The sequence below is a fragment of the Dermacentor andersoni genome, chromosome 3 (genome assembly GCF_023375885.2).
Source record: "Dermacentor andersoni chromosome 3, qqDerAnde1_hic_scaffold, whole genome shotgun sequence".
NCBI classification, from domain to species: Eukaryota; Metazoa; Arthropoda; class Arachnida; order Ixodida; family Ixodidae; genus Dermacentor; species Dermacentor andersoni.
In genome coordinates, this window is record NC_092816.1 from 150,385,972 (window position 1) to 150,405,273 (window position 19,302).

At 46.2% G+C, this 19,302-nt stretch overlaps 1 protein-coding gene across 1 annotated transcript in view; it reads right to left on the reverse strand.

The window, feature by feature from the left end:
- LOC126524640 (short transient receptor potential channel 3-like) overlaps positions 1–19,302 on the reverse strand; it is a 49,379-nt gene that overhangs the window by 4,528 nt on the left and 25,549 nt on the right. Inside the window, exons 6-8 of the mRNA XM_050172938.3 lie at positions 13,682–14,216; positions 11,222–11,477; positions 5,614–5,845 (exon numbers count right to left, since the gene is read on the reverse strand). Coding sequence (XP_050028895.1) covers positions 5,614–5,845; positions 11,222–11,477; positions 13,682–14,216 — 1,023 coding nt within the window. The remainder of the gene's footprint in view (positions 1–5,613; positions 5,846–11,221; positions 11,478–13,681; positions 14,217–19,302) is intronic.

Here is a 19,302-nt window from a genome sequence, read left to right on the forward strand (position 1 = left end):
ATTGACGATGATTGTCAATGCAAGGGGGTAGTCGTGCGCTTCTAGATAGTTTTCGCTAGATAGTTTTCGCAAACGTGCGCTTGTTGGCGCACGTTTGCTGCTGTTAGATCAGCTGGTAGATTTAGCTGTTTCATTGCGTAATCTGTGATTAAAGAAGCCGTTAGCCTGCTCGTCTGTAGCGGAGCCGGAGCCCTCTCCTGCAGCCGACAGAAGAATACAGTGTGGTGGTGGAGAAGAGGCTTTGGCCGAGTGCTCCACCACAACACCTAAACTTCCAGGCGCCCAAACATCTCACGTGGTAGCACATTCCGCTATCGACCCAGCTATACGATTATGTTATGTTATTAATTTTTGTTAGGCATACGATGCTTTAAGGGGACGCACGTCTGCAATGGAGTTCTCCAAGAAATCTTTCTGTCTTGACGTATGGAAGAGTGCGACCACCGAACACTAGAGGGAATTTTTCGACACGCCTCTACGTGAAAGCCATAGCAACGCTTTCATCGGGGGACAATTTCAGACCCCTCGAATATAGGTAGGCCCATATATTTGTCAGCGCTTTCTGGAGACGCTTTTGGGTGGTACTGCGGAAACGTGCCGCATTTCAAATGCGAATGCCGTGCGCATACAGTGTGACGCTGATGCCACGGGGCACGTTTCTTTTAAGATGGATGAGGATTAAATTAAATATAAAGGGCTTAACACAGCTGCTTGTGGCACTCCCTTCTCGACGGCATAAAGCGCGGTGGGGCCAACTGAAACACACATGAATAGTTGGCGTCGTTGAAAGTAGTCTGCAATCCATCTGTAAAGCCGTCCGCCCAGACCAAGAGTTTCCGAAGCGTCATGTATTGCTTTACGATAGGCGGAGTCATGCTGCCTTAATGTCGAAAAATAATGCAGTAGTTGTGTTTCCAGGAACCGATTCCTCTTCAGCCGATGAGACCAAGGCAACGATAATATCAACTGCGGGCCTATTTTGAAGGAAGCCTTTCATTTCCTATGGGTTAACTTTTGTAGTTTCCACGAACCAATTGAGTCGTTTGTGAATCAGTTTTTCGAATAGCTTCCCTACGCAACAAAGAAGAGATATGGGTCTGAAGGAAAAGTAATTTGTTGGCTGCTACCCTGGCTTCAATATAGGAATAACTTTCGCAAGCTTCCATTCCGTAGGAACCTCCGCATTTATCCCTGAGGAGCTGTAGTTCTCGAGGTGACGTAGACGAGATGTGCGGCATACAATTGCGAGGCCTTCATAACTCACCCTAATTGCTAGGGGATGATCGCTTGTTTGAGTCGCCAGTTGCTGCCATGAGCTCTTCAATTGTAAATGGTAATTCTAAGTCAGGAAGAGTCGTTCGAGGTGGACTAGGCTGATGACGTGCAATTTGCAGAAAAGACTTTGCCCTGCTGGCAAGCAGCCTCCAGTACTGCTCTGCCACCTCTCTCATCGATGCACGCTCATGTAATAACAGCGGAATAAAATGATAAAGCTGTTGCGGCTGTTTGCAAAACCTCTGACGACTAGCCAGATTTTGCTCAGCGGTTTTCGTATGTCCAGCGTCCCACAACACTGCCTTCACCTTTATAGGTTCAGTTTGGTGAGATAAGGGCGTATGTGTCTGTGGCCGTCGATAAGTTCTGAGGTCTTCGATATTCTTAGTACGTAGAGCCTTCCTTTCGGCACGCCCTCGAATGGCACATAACACTTCGAATTCCGTGTCGTTGGTAGGTACATTACAATGCTTAGTGATAGAGCGGGTACTTTGTTTGAGACAGTGAGCTATTGTCGGTTTTTATTCTGCATTCATATTCAAGACTCTAATCCCTTTGTCTGCAGCTGCTAGGTAAGCTTGCCAGTCTACCGACTTCAGTGGTTGTTCGCTTTCAAAATTGGATGGATGACGTACTTAAGGCACAGGATTGGTTCTTAGAAACTCCGAAATCAACAGAAGTAATGCGGCAGAAATCTTTACAATTTGCGATCAGCGGTTGATATTGCAAGTGCAGCAAGTCTCGCCAGTAGGTCATTTTATTAGTGTTCCAATAATGTCTCCGATTTCTACACTGGTTACCTGTTTTGGATACCAATTCACAAATGTGTTTGTCTTTTTGTTGTTGTTTTTTCTGTCTGTTGCAGTTGGCTGGACTTGGCGAAAGCCTTTTCGGCACTTACATCTGACACAGCAAGAAGACACGAACGATCTTGTCATCACTGCTGCCGTGCTTTACACATCGGACTGTCGGGTCACGCGTTTAAGTAAGTTTCTTGCGCCGGCCTTTCATAGGCTACAGAGCATAGCTAACGAAAGCAGATTAAATGTACTGTAGAAGCCGCGCAACGGACGTACTTATACGTAGGACCCAACGGTGCATTAAATCTAGCTGTTGAGCGGAGGTGAGGACACGTCGACTGGTGTCATTCGTCATTTTGAAATTTAAGTGCCCTTCTAAAATCTCAGATTTAAGAAACACTGTTGAAAAAGAAAAACCGAGAGGACAGCAAAAAATTAGGAGGAAAGATATTATGCAGATCCCAGGCACTGTGGGAATCAGTGTAAACGAATCTTTCTGTGCTGTTTGCGTTAATTGACGATAATTGGCGGTGATGTTTCCGGCGGATTCTTGAGTTCATCAGCGTTTAGTGGAACACTAGATGGTGAGTTGTTGTTAAACGTTACCTGCGCGCACAACACTAATGTTTCTCTACCTAGTATACAGAACACACAACAAGACGTGCTTGCTTCAGGCCTGTTTGCCTGAGGCATTGTTGTGCGCCATTGCTCATAAGCTGCGTGAAGCTTAGCACTGTCGTTGCCTCAAATGGAACAACGCATCGTGAGAGAATAACTAAGTTATGGTGCTTTACGTGCCAAACCTACAATCTGATTATGACGCATGCGGCTGCGGGGGACATCGTTTTAATTTTGACCACCGGGGATTCTTTACCATGCACATAAATCTGAGTACATTAGCTTTATTGCACTTTGGCCCCGTCTGCGGATGCCGCGGTCGGGATTGGACCCGTGACCTCGAGCAACGCCATTGCGACAAAACTACCGCTCCAGATAGAGAAGCCATCCGTTGTCCGCTTAGATAATTTGCACGGGGTTTGTTTTTCAGAAATGCTAGAAACATACAATAACGCACCTTGGATTTAATTAAGTTAATCCAGTTTGTCCGCAACCGCTGTCGTGTCTACTAGTAGCGTTTCATTGCCTTCTTACGTCGCCTTACCCTCTCTCGCCCAATCCCATGTAGGCGAGCGAAGATCGGCAAGGCTGTTATTCACTATTTTCGTGACTGTTTCTATTTTAACCAATCTCTGCCTCCTCTTCCTACCTCCTCTTTCTACAACAAAGCGCCGTAGCTTCTGCAATCCATTTCACGGGGTCGTGGGTAATTACAGCAGTCGAAAGGGCATTGTTGCGACGCGGTGAAAAAGTACAAAGGAGTTTCTGGCGTCGCCTTCCCTCTCTGCCGCAATCCCGCCTTGAACCAACCCCCGACGCGGCGTGAAAGACAGCGACTGCAGCAGCAGCAGCAGCAGGAGCGGAAAAGCTGAAGGACGAGGCACAGAAAGGCTCGTTTTAAAATACATCACGACGGTGAGTCGAACCCTGGACCACAGCATGGCAGGCAGACATGTTACCTCCGCACCATAGCTGAAGCTTGTCAGTTTGCTTTTCTATTTCTCAAAATAACCACTGCCTCAAAACTGTTAAAGTCATTGCCACATTTTTGCTCATTTACGCGCTTCGACGGCCGATTCTTGTGCAGTTAACGTACATTCTTCTTTGAACTCTTATCCTACAACGTATTTAACGGATAACGCTGCTGCTAAAGACCTCTGTTGTTAGAATAGCCTGCCCTCCACCACGCTAGCGCGGAATACCGTCGAAATACGCTACGGCTCGTACTCCTCTCTCTTGTTTCTGTAGGTTCCCATCTCGCACATGGCATGATGGGTATAAATACATGTGTGATAAGCAGTTCTGTACGTCTTACAGGTAGTGCGAAGCTTCGCGGAATGCAGTCGCGGAAGGGTGTTCTGATGGTTACGCCATTCCACCGTATCCTAACGAGATAAACTAAACTGTTCGTACGTACCTCCGCTGAGCCTTAGAATCTTCCTTCTTTTATTACCGTTGCAAATATATGGACACGCCAGCCGAGTTCCCGTCGTCATCGTCGTGGCCATCGGCGTCGCTGTGAGGTTCCGTATAAAGTCCAAGTGTGATAAGAACGCGCCCCACATGCCGTTTGGTGTGGACGCTAGGGAAAGCGTGCGAAGATAGGCCGAGAATGATGGCGGCTTGATGGGGACCGTCTTCGCGCCTGCCCCAGGTTTCAGGTCACGTGATCAGACACACGCTATCATAGGGGGGTGCAGGTGAGCCCGTGTCTTCCCTCCATGGCTGCGCATGGCTGTTCGCGTGGCTAAGCGTATACGCGGGCCACGCGCCATATCTTAGAAGTAATCTGCGGCGGGTGCATAGCTTTGGCGAGCAAAGAAAGCTGGTCACATCGCGCGGTTCCCGCGCGCCTTGAGCAACCTCAAGCGACGGAGACCGAAGCACTCGCTCCCCGAGGCCGGCGCTCTTCAACACGCTAGCGTTGCGACAACGATTATTGGCGGTCATCGAACGAGATCTGCTCATGTTCGACTGTTCGCGCATGACCACATCTTTATCATAGTCTGAAATAGTCTGTTTTACCGTCAAGTGCATTTCTCGACTTCGATAAAAAGGGGTTCATGTCTTTTTGTACTGAACAGGAGAGGAAACAAGAAAGTGAAGCATTTGTGTGTAATAACGATAATCATTTATCATTTTGATGGAAATGATATCTAACGCGCAGAAGGCAATACAGGAAATATTGTACCAGTAGCTTCAGAGTAGCATCGGTATTTGTTTTTAGAAGAACACGGTTGGAAATATGGTTCCATACCGCAATCACTGAACGAGGAGTTTTATTTGTAGAAATGCATAGAGGTTGGCATGCGCAATCATCAGTGCAGTCCTGTGTCGTGTATAAACCGCACCATGACCCGTAAAATATGTCTCCTTGATAAACGAATAAGAAAAAGTGAATAGTGTGAAGCTCGGGCGTGGTGCGTTCGCAGGATCATTTCCGCCGACTGACGAAGAAAAATTTCCAAAGATTTTTTTTGTATTTATTTGTTTATTGTTGTCGTTGAAGAGCGACACATACCCAGTGACCCAAGTTAACGGTAAATACGTTCATCGATGAGCGGCACACACCACGTGCCAAATATCCGATGACCCAAGTTGGCGTGAAAGAGGTTCACTGAATAGCAGTGCATACCCTATGTCACATACCCGGTGACCCACGGTTCGTTTTGAACCTGATCTTCCCACAGCTGCCCAACGTTCTGTTCATTAGACCATTGACTACCGAGCGACGGATGCGGGCCGTAATATGGTTAGAATACGCCGGTAGATAGATCATTATGGAAAAGTGCACAAGTTATTCCAAGAACGCTAATGTCATTAACAATGAACAATTCGCGGTAAATGATTTTGCGGAACACACCGTGAACACTACGTAACACTTCGTGAGCGACAATCATGCCGAACGGTGAAAACGCACCTGAACCCTTTGGAAGCTGTCGGTCATCATGGCGATGAGAACATTGAGTAGCACGATGACCGACACGATGTGGTACAGGCCCCAGAGGGCATATCCGACGAACTCGGTGAAGTTGTGGGTCACGATCCTGCCGCCCGGCCGTGTCGCGTCTCCGGAGACAACAATGTCGGCGATCTCCGGTGTGCCCAACTCATATAGGGCCCAGAAGAGGTACTTGAGTGCACGACCGAGGCTGCGTGTGAAACAAGACGCGTCATTAGACCATGCATGGCTATCATGTCAGTAAATTTGTCCCTCATCTGCACATGTCGCTTATTTGCCCTGAAGGTATTTAGCAACAAGGGACCGTATTTCCCTAACAATCGATTTATTTTTCTTCTTATTCCGCTCTTAGGCACTGGCGTAGAATGACTCGGACACCGCCGAGTTGATCTTATCGCCTGCGACAGCAATTCGGCATGGCGCATGACAAGGAAAGTAAAACAAATTTAAATTGAAGGTCATACATTAAGAATACTTGTTGCATTAGTATAGACCTGATAAACCTTTTTCGGGTTCTTAGGGATGGAATAGAGAAACACACTTGCATAAAGACGTGAAAATTGGTTTTTGAAAGCGCATTTAGGAATTCGTGTTGCACACACTTGTACGCACATATTATTTCAACGAAAAGGGTTTGTATGAATGCACTATACATGCCATAACAACGTCGTTTTGTTACGAACAAATCAATGGTGAGATGCGTGCTTTCTCTTTCCTAAAGCTATCTAGAATATATTTATTTTATTCCGATCAGCAGCTCCTGAGCTAGGAAGTAGGCTGACATTGTTCATTCGGTTGTCACGCTGAACTTCGCCCACAGCAACAGGTGACACAATCAAATTAAGGAGACCACTCCAGTACACAACTACGTAATTTGAATCATCCTTCATTTGGTAGGACATCTTTTATGAATCCTATAAGCGTTCTCTAACGAGTGGTTACTGCTCTTGCGACGTGTGTAACCTATGCATCTGTATGTATGTATGCTATATGTATATATATGCTTGACCATGACTACAACGTGACCATATATATATATATATATATATATATATATATATATATATATATATATATATATATATATATATATATATATATATATATATATATATAATCGTGACGTTGTAGTGACGGTCACAAACACAGTTGCGAAATTGTGCTTAACAAAACTAACTTTTTATTGGGTGAACCTGTGCCCACAAAACCAAGTGACACTCAAAGTACAACGGTAGCGGCGAACACAGTCGGCGATCATCAAAATCTGACCAGCTATCAAGCGCGTAGAATGTTCTGGTGTAATCGCTGGTGCCCACGTGGTTTCCAGAAACTGCTACACAATTCGGGTGGCGCAAGGAAAAGTTCCAAATTACGCAGCCGCGTCTTGCGCTGAGCGGTAATGTTTAACATTTGTTAGCCGGTGAACAGCTGTCACCGGAGAAAGATAAACAAGCACACGTGTCCATACATATATATAGATACATGAGAAGATGTGAGACCGACGGGGTTGCTTTTTGTTAATCATCCCCTTATAAAGCCAACAGACAACGACGCCAGGTAAGGAAAGCATCGCGGAAGTCAACTGTGGTTAAAATTAAAATGTTGCAAGAAATTCAGAAGGTCTCTTCGTTATCCCTAAGACGACTTAAAGGCGAAAGCCCAACTGCCGATGCATTATACACGGACACATGACGTACACATCCACCTTAATTCGCTTAGTCTACTTCGCTCAGTCAACCTCTTATTTCGCTTAGTGTACTTCGCTAAGTCATCCCTCTCGATTCCAAATGTCGAGGGTATGAGTGCCTTAATTAGCTCTATCCTAATTAAATATACCCTAATTAACTTCATCTTCACTACCACAAAAAGGTCGTGGGTTCGACTCCTACCTATGGTCGTGTGTTGAGTGCCTCATTAACTCTATCTTAACTAGCTGTGCCTTAATCAACGTCACGTTAATTACAACCAAAAGTAGTGGCTTCGATTTTCACCAAAGGTCGTAGGTTCGAGCACTTTAACTATATCCTAACAACCTGTGCCTTAATCAACTTCGCCTTAATTACCACCAGCGGAGGTGGGTTCCACTCCCACGAAAGGTCGTGGGCTCGAGTGCCCTAACTCTATCTTAATTAACTGTGCCTGACTGAACGTCGCCTTCATTAACCCCAAAGTTTATGGGTTCGACTCTCAGACGTGGTCGTGGTTCGACTGCCACCAAAGGTCGAGGGTTCGTAGGCTTTTTGTACTTTAGCGCAAGCTCCTTGTACCTTTCGGGTCGTCGACGCGTTTTCGCTCAAGGTCGACTGACCAATGAGACATGAGGCTGTCGCCTTCATAATAAAGAAAGGGAAAATGAAAGCGGACGACAACATAACCTGCCGCCGGTGGGAGTCGAACCCGCAATTTCCGCCCTAAGCGTGCGTTGCACTATCAATTGTGCTACGGCAAAGGCTACCAATCCGTGCACTGACGGGTACTTGTGTTTACTGGATCTAGCCCTAGAAGTGTTAGCCAGCGCCACTCAGATCCATGGTCGGTGGATGTCGAATATCCTTCTTTGGTAAATGGTGTCACGTAACACGGGAACTTAGGAAACCAAGCACGAGGCTAAAGTACCCTCGTATGCTACGTACTGACATCAAGGCTACCGCAATCCAGAGTCTCGCTATTAATGAACGTGAGAAGGGAAACCGAGAAGCTGTTTTTGTTAATCAACAGATATAAAGTCAGCAGACAATGACGACAGGGAAAGCATTGGGGAAATTAACTGTGGTAGAAAGGGTAATGCAGAAATTAACAAAGAAAAGGCAAATGAAAGTGGACGAAAAGAGCCGAACCGACAATTTCCGCACAACCTCCGGCAGATACCCAATAGCACTGGGTATGGCCTCTCTGAAAATCCGGAGCATCGAGGCGCTAAAAGCACTTTTGGAATAAATGCTTTTAACTCGCGTCCCTAGCTCTTATACAAATCCTAGGAGTTCATTCAACGTTGCCACTTCCGGTATCGCAAAGCTAGCTGCATGTCTATGTGAACGTCACTGGACAGCTTTATGAAAGCATCCTTAACCGTGGATCACCCTCTAGCGTACTTTTGGACTTCTACAAGTGCGACGTTTAATCTGGGGCAGGGGCACCGAACCTTTCAGGCAAAGCAGCTCCTCAAGAGGCGCGTTCATGTCAAAATAAGTTATGTAGTTCTACGTACTTTTTCTCAGAACAAAAGGCATTTAATTTATTGGGATGATACGTTCAACATCTATTTCCGATAAAATGATATTCCAGTACATGTGACCGAATGAACGATCGTCCGTTTCTAGCCCATCGTTCTAACCGCTACACTACAGCCGTTTGCACGAGCGAGCTTTTAATACTTTAATTAACCATTCACAGAAAATGCACACATTGTGCACTTGTGTGGAGCGGCGCATCACGTGTGTGACGTGTGTCACAGCTAAAGTTAGCCAAGCTGTTAAAGAAGGAATAGGAAATTATGGTCGAAGATACTAATATAAGACCTACGGTATTCGGTTGTCAGCGGGGTGATGATCGAACACGGTAGGTCTGAAGATCATATCTTGCGTTGTGTTTTCCTTTAATATTTTGTTTAGCTAAGCGAGTTGGCTAACGTTATCTGGGACACCCTATACAGGGTGTCACAACAATCATGCAACGAGATTTTATATATGCAAATTTTTTCGAATTAAAATTATCTTGCATGCCGTATACTGATAAGGTATCTCTATATCTGCGCAATTTACACGTTATTTGCAGCGAAGAACGAAGATGTGCGGCCATTTTTTTTGTTCCATACCGAAACTCACCCAAACACATGACCCCTGCAACTATGTCCAAGGAAAAAAAATTATGGGGTTTTACGTGCCAAAACCACTTCGTGATTATGAGGCACGCCGTAGTGGAGGACTCCGGGAATTTGGACCACCTGGGGTTCTTTAACGTGCACCTAAATCTAAGTACACGGGTGTTTTCGCCTCCATCTAAATGCGGCCGCCGTGGCCGGGATTCGATCCCGCGACCTCGTGCTCAGCAGCCGAGCACCATAGCCACTGAGTAACCACGGCGGGTCCATGTCAAAGTAAGCGGTAAAGTTCAGTAGACGTGCGGCTGCGCAGCGATGTGCCCGGCTTGTACTTGGCGTATGGTGTATTCGTGTCCGCTGACGGCGATGTTTGCCTGTGCTTGATCTAATTGGTAGTGCAGCATAGGTTTGATTCGCCAGTTTCAGATAAGGATTACAAACTAAGACCACACAAATCGACAGCATAGCTAGGAGTACGAAAGGCGATAACGTAGCAGCAGGGCTTCATTAACAATCCCGTGACATGCACACCAGGTCCTTTCTTTGGAGAGGTGGGACCACGGCGGTGCAGTATACGTCCATAAGGCATACTTTGTATGCTAATACAAATGTAATTTGCGGTGATTGAAATTAGAACACGCCGTCACGCCACTAATTCCACATATTGCTCGCTGCGGCGTCGCAGCAATGGCTTCTGACGTTTCCGAGTTTTTGTTCCCTCCACATTTTCAGAGCGCAGCTCGCAGGCGCCCATTCCTGCGTCGAGCGTCGGCGTTCCCGGCGTAAATGAGCCAACGAGCGCACCGGATGAGAGAGCGAATGGGGAGTGTAGGGGCGGATGGAAAAAGCGGCGAGAATGAAGAGCGCGAAGGGTAAAGCGGAGGAGGAGGGTGCAGCGGTAGTATGATACGAAAATAAGGGGAGGAGGGAATGTCGAAAGCGTGAGAAGGACATAGTACCGCGCAAGCGTAGTTCCTGCAGCGACGATCGCTACGAGGTGGCACCAGAGTAGAGCGCCGCAATCTGTTTACCGACGGCCACTACTTTTCAGAGGCCAACAATTGTTACATGCTATCACTGGACGCACGGCGCGCCTTCATGTATCAGAAGTTTCTCGTATGTTATCGGTAGTTTTATTCGTTGGCTGTTGTAACCAAAGCTTTTTGTAATCTGACTGTATGTGCGACTTTGCGGAAGCTAAGCGCGTGCCAGCGAATTCACTGGAACATTCGTCAAGCCATGTACAAAAGCCGACGCGCTTGACCGCAGATCAGATTTTCAACGATCGCTGACTCTGCTACATGTTTCTCTCAAACTATTTGCCTCAATGTATCGCGAAATGAACACGCGTATAGAGCTGCACTCAAATTTTGCATTAGTGAAGATCGTTATGGTCGGCGAATTTTCGTTTCTCCCCTCCAAATTTGCATGGGTTCGGACATGTTTTCTTAAACAAGGACTGGATTCCCCTAGATATAGGGAAATTCCCTTAGGGTTGGCCGCACTGCCAGAGGCACATATTCAGCGACCCGAGTTGTTGTCAAAGTGCTTCATCGAAGAGCGGCACGTACCCAGTAGCACATACCTGGTGACTGAAGTTTTCGGTAAAGCGAAACGCTTACATATATACCGGCATAGATGCCGGAAAGTTCATGAGGCATCCGAAGAATGCAACTTGCAGTAAAAGCTCGAGCTGATAGCAGGCACTCCACCCGCACTTAATATCAATGGTCTGAAACTATATACCTTGTAAAGTTCGGCGGCTGGTGTAGTGTGGTTCCGTTGGAGAGCGTGGCCTCATTTCCGGCGTAATTCTTGTAGATAGAGCTGATTCCGACTGCAAAGCCGAAGTAGACGATTCCCAGTAGCAGCATAAAACGCACCACATCGCGAAGCATGTAGAGCAGTGACACTGTCAGAGGTCCGAACATCTGCAGGATCTGGCACCACAGCAGCAGCCGACAAAAGGCCAGCACTGTGGCTATGGCGTACAGAGACTCGCCTGCGTGCACAAAACAAAGGCTATATCTCAGAAACATTGAACACGATGATGTCGTGGTTATCTTACTTGTTCTAGAAAAAAACTAGAAAAAAGGTTTACTTCAGATCGTTCTTCACATCATCGATGCTATCAGGCTTAGTAAAGAGACATTGCCTAGGACGAGAAACGTCTCAAACCGTACTCTACGTGTGGCAGCTTGACCTAGCACCTGCTTCGAATAGCGCCGCTTTTACTTTTTCCAATGTGAACAAGAATCTGTCGAAACATAAGCGAAAAATTGGAATACACCTCAGCTCTTGGCGTCATGTGAGAGTGTCTTCTCTGGTACAAACGTTAATACCTGTTGGGTGGTGTTGACGCTCCCGGACTTACCGACATCATCGCAAAAAAAAAAAAAGCTCCCTGCAAACACTTCAGACTACCTGGATAATTGAGATGTGTAAAAATTTTTCCCGTTCTCTCCGAGCGCCGCGAGCACGGCCCAGAGCGTCAGGTACACGACGAGGTGTCGGCTCGCCTTCAGATATGTTGCAGATTAATTAATCTTTTCCAACGCATTAGACAAATACGACAAAAAAGGACCCACAGCGCTCTGTGTCCTTTACATTCGTCCTTGTCTAATTCACTGGGAAACATCGATTACGCAGCACCAACTAGCCCAACGCCCAACCTTAGTTATTTTACACAATTTTGCCGGTACACTTTTGTAGCAACATATCCGGAATTACTAGAGTGGCACTGATAGCGTGCATCTTGTAAGAAAGACCATATCTAGTCTTGACACTATTGCATTAGAACAGCTTATGCTCTGCGCTCGATATGACTGCTTCCGAGGCTGTCAACGACGATGTACATGTCGCAGCGGGAATGGATCCCCAGAAAATGCATGCGCTTATATTGCACATGCTGTGTGCGTTTACCAAGATCTGCGGTATTTATCATGGCCATATTGTCATATCATACTATCATCGCCATACTAATTTATCTGGCCATATTTATTAGTAAACTGCATTGATATATTTTTGTACCCTTCGTCACTCTTTCTTCTGCAAGCACCACAAAGCCAGCGGCTCTACTCGTACGGCCATACGTTCTTTAAATAACTATCGCACTTTCTATTGAAGCAGTTACCATGCATAAAAGAACAAGAACACAAGTACCTCTGCCACATCTGAAGAACAGCCATGTACCACTCAATCTCAGGTGACTGAGTTAATCGTACATCAGGCTCATGCTTGACATATTGTCGCTGAGTTTATTTTGCACATGGTGATGGGCAGCTTGATCGAAAACAAGTTTAGCACGTTGCAATACACCGAGCTATTTTTGCTTTTCTGTAAGGCCTGGTAGGTTGCATTAGACATCAAGCTTTGTATATGTAGACCGAAGACTTAAGAAATCCTCCGGCAGTTTTTAGCAGCCATCTCCAAACAATTCCACTCCAAACTCCAACTCCAAACAATTTTCTTGTGCAGCATACGCTAAAAAATATAAAATCACAAAACATTGAAGCCCAGGCCTTGTCTGGGTAACATCTACTTTTTGCTAGCCCTTTAACAGGCCTCGTTTCTTGGGTAAGGTGGTAGGCTAAATATAGGCAATATTGGTGCAAGAAACAGGAGATAAACAATTACCGCTGCCGAGATGGCGTGGTGTGGCAATATGTGCTCAAATCTATCGTAAATTTACCTCTCCATTAAAGAGATTATTTGAACATGGCACGTGCATCTGATATGACGTAGAAGTAAACAATAGTTCCATGTGGTGCGGTTAGGCGACAGCAATGCTTCTGCACTACTTTTACTTTTCATTTTGATGTTTTCATTGCACCGTCCTATATAAACAACTTTCTACGAATAAAGTCACCTGGAAGTCCACATTGGGGCTGGTTTCCTTGTCTCTGCCTCCGTTTAGAGTTGCTCTGCAAGCATATTGAGAATGACCTACCAACAAGCACGAAAATTTACCTTCCCTAAATTTACCTTATCTAAATAGGAAGCATGCTGCGTATGCTTTGAAGAGGTAATCTCAATGTGGCGGATGAAGTTAAAGTGAAACCACGCTATCTGTTTTCTAAGGTTATCGCTTCCCGCTTACTTTCACGGCATAGGATACACGTATATTCACGTTTGATGACGCATACTTCCCACAACTGAATGTGCCCCAGGCATGAGCTCTAACAGCGAAGAGAAAGTCCGGCTCACCAATGAGGTACGGGTGGTACCACGGCCACTGGGAGCGGTCAATGCTCTCCTGGAGTGTGCGGGCCGAGACGAACACAATGAACCAGAGTATTTCAGCCACGAGGAACAGGCCGAACATGCAGACGTCGTACACGGCCCACCAGGAACTGAGAAATACGCGGGCACCCAGCGCCCAGGCGCTGAGCGCCAGCTCCCACACGTAGCCCACTATCCAAACGCCGACGAGGATCTCGGACCACAGCACGCGCAGCTTGAAGCTGTCCCGCCGGCCGTAGAAGAGCGAGATTGTAAGGAGGACTAGGAACGTCGCGTACGAGGTGCAGCTGTGCACGAAGCGGTTCAGGGGCACACGCAATGGCTTCAACACCCGCATGGGTTCTGGCGTGAAGATGTATGCAACGCCCAGGAAGGGCGTTGCCAGCGCTTGGCCAGCGACGTGAGCAGCCTTGCGAGCTGTGGACCATGCGGGCCAGCCTGGCAGGCCCTTGTACCACAGAGAACGCAGGACCTGTTGGCAGTTCGCGTGTCCTACGAACTGGAAAAGGAAGAAAAGTAAGCGATGCAGAACACAGGACCATGTGCTTACATTATGCAAGAAATGAGACAGAAGGTACTTAATCTACAGAAGCCTAGAGAGGTCACCCAGAAGAAGAATAACTTTTCTGGCATGCCTCAAATGCGACAAATGCAACAAAAATAGAAGCATGAAGTTTGCAAGTTCATAGATCTGCATCAAGAACAGATATCGCGGTTCTGTAAAAGGCACCCATTAGATAATTCAAAGCGGACAAATTCGATATGTCATGTTACATCTTACGTGAATTTGTTATGTTGTTTACAAAGGTTCTGCAAAAGCTGCATTTCTATATTACTAAATATTTTGAGATTCATGTGTAACATATCAATTTTGTTCTCTTTAGATGTGCTTTTAGAGGCAGTTCACATAATTTTATTATCATTTTTCGTTGCTGAGTTACAGAGTTGTAAACTTGATAGTTTCGTTTTCTGAAAATGCTCGATTTTCACCAATTTTTCATAAAAACTTGATGACGTAAATCAAAAATTCGAAACGAAAAGTCACTAGATTGCAAGAGTTTCTTTTAAATGCAACAAACTGCGTCAAATGTGATGCAGTGGTTGCTGAGAAGCACGAATTCGCCTTTTACATGGCTTTAGATAGGAGCACCCGAGCTAAAGCTTCCTCTTAAGCCATATTTTTATCCCTATAAAAAGGCAAGCAATAAAGGTATTATTATTATTATTATTATTATTATTATTATTATTATTATTATTATTATTATTATTATTATTATATCTAGCGTACGATAAACAAGTACATAGAGCAGATACGGAAAGAACAACATAAAATAGCACCTGGCTTGGCTGTTCTGCGGCATTAACGTTTAACGAATGCTGAGTTAAGCATATTCCCCTATGCACAATATGGTCCTCTCGCTGCCTAATAATATTAATATTAATAATATTAATATTATTAATATTAATATTAATATTATTATTAATATTAATTAATATTAATATTATTAATATTGATTAATATTAATATTAATAATATTAATATTAATATTAATATTAATTAATATTAATATTAATAATAATCGTCTAAGTACACATTTACATCTGCGAAAAAACGTACGGATTTTGACATGGAACTTGAGCGACTTCGAACGATTCGCAGAAGAGCCGAGAGGCGATACAGGCGCACGAAGTCAATTAATGACCTTAGAGTCGCTCGACGTATACAGAAGAAAATCCAACGTCGTATGGACAGGTTGGAGGAACAACGGTGGAAGACGTTCTGCGAATCACTTGACCCCCGCAAGCCTCTGTCTATCATATGGAGGACGGTGCGCGGCCTTGGCTCGTCTCCACAGCAACGACACCCATTCTCAGCCCTAGCCCTCCATCAAGGCCGCTCACAGGTCGATATAGCCGAAGATTTCTGTGTGAAGATTGCGGGCAGTGTGGTCACCATCAATAGTGAAATTCTGGGTGAAGTTCCTGCGACACGCTTCCCAGAATTGAATGTGTCCTTCTCACTTGAGGAATTGGACGCTGCTCTGGCCTCATGCAGGCGCTCATCGTCGCCAGGACCAGATGGCATCACCTACGCTGCTTTATGCCACCTAGGTGAAGATGGCCGAAGCAGACTGCTGGAATGTTATAACCAGTCATGGAATGATGGCGTCGTTCCTGAGCGGTGGAAGTCCAGCCGCTTGATACCACTCCTGAAGCCTGGAAAGTCGCCACTTGACCTAGCGTCCTACCGACCCATTGCGCTGTCCAGCTGTGTTGGGAAGGTCATGGAAAGAATGATTCTCACCCGCCTAGAATGGTATCTTGAGCGCCACAACGTATACCCCGATGCCATGGCTGGTTTTAGAAGAGGCCGTTCCTCTATTGACAACGTCATCGACCTAGTCTCGTCTGTACAACAGGAAAAACACCACAAGCGTATATCGGTTGCACTATTCCTCGACGTGAAAAGCGCCTATGATAATGTAACGCATGAAGCCATCCTTGATGCCCTGGAAAATAATGGAATAGGTGGACGCATGTTTCGGTGGATTCGGAGCTATCTATTCAAAAGATCCTTCTTTGTGCACAGTGCAGATGGCCGAACTTCTGACCATTACACTTACCGTGGCGTCCCTCAGGGTGGGGTTCTTAGCCCCACTTTGTTCAACCTTGCAATCCTTGGCCTTGCCGACGCTCTACCACATACAGTAAACCTTTCTATATATGCTGACGACATATGCATATGGGCCTCGGCAGTTACACGTCTCCAGGTGCGTGCACGGCTCCAAAAAGCAGTGACCCTAACATCATCGTACCTGCGTGCGCAAGGCCTCAGCATTTCGACCGAGAAGTGCGCCTTAGTCGCCTTTACCCACAAGCCCATGACCTGGTACCCCCATTTCTATTGACCACCAACCAATTTCCTACGTAAAAACTCACCGATTCCTAGGCGTTATTATAGACAGAGACCTTTCATGGAGCCCCCACATCACATATTTGAAGAAGAGGCTTACTTCTATCTCCCACATACTAAGGTTTCTCGCCGGTAAAACGTGGGGCACATCCGTGGCATCTATGCTTCAACTATACAGGACGCTCTTCCTGGGATACTTGCGATACAGCACACCAGTGCTGTCCAATGCTAACAAAACTAACATCCATGTCCTACAGAGCATTCAAGGCCAAGCCCTTCGAACATGTCTGGGGCTACCTCGAAATGCTTCAACCGTGGCAACAATTGCCACCGCGAGAGACCACCCAATAAGGACCTATATAGATATCGACGCGCTCCGGGTGCATGTTCGCCATATATCCCGAGTCCCTGACCACCATCTCGCTCGATTGCCTGAGAAAAAGACCCAGGGCAGCGTTCTCCAGATCAATTGCGGCTAACCGGCACTCTTTGTCTTTGAGGCACTCACCCGCAACAAGAACGCCATCCCCTATGTGGTGCTTGAAGAAGCCTCCTGTGTACCTTGCTGTTCCAGGAATAGTGAAGAAAGCTAGCCTGACCACCGCGGCTCTCAAGCAGATCACACTGGAACTTCTGCATTGTTCATACTCTAACCGAATTCATGTTTACACGGATGGTTCCGTCTCAGAAAATTCTACGGGCGCCGTTGTTCTACCATCTCAATCGGTCGTCATCAGGTTTACGACATCACACGTAACGACATCTACAGGCTCTGAACTGGCCGCTCTTCGCGCTGCTGTCGAATACATTGAAAAAGAACCGCCCAACAAATGGGCAATATTTTGTGACTCGAAAGCAGCCCTCCAGAGCTTGAGAAGTTTACGAGGTGGCAATTATGAACAGCTGGTGTCACAAATCTACGAAACCTGCCATTGCGCTTCTGAAAGAGGACATAATATCATATTTCAGTGGCTGCCGGGACATTGTGGCATCGTTGGTAATCACCTCGCCGATGACGCTGCCCGACGTGCCCAGGCTGGCTCACCGACACTCCTTATACCTTTATCCAGAGTCGACGCTGCAAGAGAGCTTCGCAGTCTCGCTCGTACAATCACGTTAGGTTGCTGGCATACACCTCAGAACTCTAAGTGTCGTTTATACAGCCTCGACCCATCACTGAAACTTACATTACCAGCGAACCTTCCACGACGTGACGCAACACTGCTGTGTCGGCTGTGGGTAGGAGTAGCATTCACCAACTCCTACAGCTATCGTATTGGAATGGCGGATTCACCAATGTGCGCGAAGTGCAAGTGTGAAGAGACCATCAGTCACCTTCTGTGCCACTGTTCTCGCTTCGATAATCAACGCGAGACTCTCCAGTGTGCCTTAAATAGACTGGATGACAGGCCATTTACGGAAGCGAAGATCTTGGGGGCCTGGCCTCATAGTTCAATGGCCCAGAAAGCAGTTCGAGCGCTTTTTCGCTACCTGAGGGAAACAGACTTGAGTGCCAGACTGTAGACATCCTATACCTAAGTTCTCTCTCTCCCTCTTTCACTCCCCATTCCCCTCCCCACGTGTAGGGTAGCAAACTGGACTCAGTCTAGCTAACCTCCCTGCCTTTCTGTCTTCCCTTCTCTCTCTCTCTCTCTCTCTCTCGCTGCCTATAGTGCACAGTTGCAGAATGCCTAGCATCGCTATCACAATGGCTGTAAATTCGGTTTGCGCTGCTTCGTAAGTATGTAGTCTTTGCCTTGATGACCGCTGATTTTACGGTGACTGAGTAATCACAGCATGAGTGATTCATTTGAAGGAAATCAACAATCAGCAGGTCTCGGCAGCTCTAGAGAGGGAGCGTCCGAGCGAAACCGAGGAGAAGGGGGGCAGCACCCCCAGGAAGGGGACGGCGGCCCTCTCGGACCCGCGGAACTAGCGAGGGACCAAGACATCGAGGAGCACAACGCACGAGACTGGCGCAGTGGCCGCGTCGCGGTAAAAGCTTGTCCTCCCTGAGTGGAGGGAGCCTAACCGATTCTGCAGGCATTTTTCAATAAAGTTGTTCTCTCTCTCTCAACAATCAGCAAATTGCCCAGTTATCAAAGGAGATTGGCCGCCATGGTGGCTAGGCGGCTATGGCGTTACGCCACTAAGCACGAGATCACGTGTTTGATTGCATTTTGATGGCGAACAGCATGCAAAAACATCAGCGGGCTAAAATATAGGTGCACGTTAAAGAACTCCACGTGGTCAGAATTATTCCGGAGTCCCCCACTACGGTGTGCCTCATAATCATACCTTAATTTTGGAGCGTAAAACTCACAACTTTTATTTTGATGAAAGGATGAATAAGTAACACGAAAAAACATTTTGGCAACGTAGTGCAATTCGCAATGCTCCAGAATAATAATAATAATAATAATAATAATAATAATAATAATAATATATCTACCACCAAACGGGACATTCTGCACTCATAGGTACTTTTTCAATTAACAATAATACTTGGGCATGCTGCAGATCCACAGAACTCAATGAATCTAGTTGTTAGAATTTTGCACAAGAATGAAATAAGTAAACACACAGAAATAAATAACAGGGGCTGATACATGTACAATATCAATTTCAATAAGAAAGAACCCGAGATTTCGATTGCCAATACATAGATGCA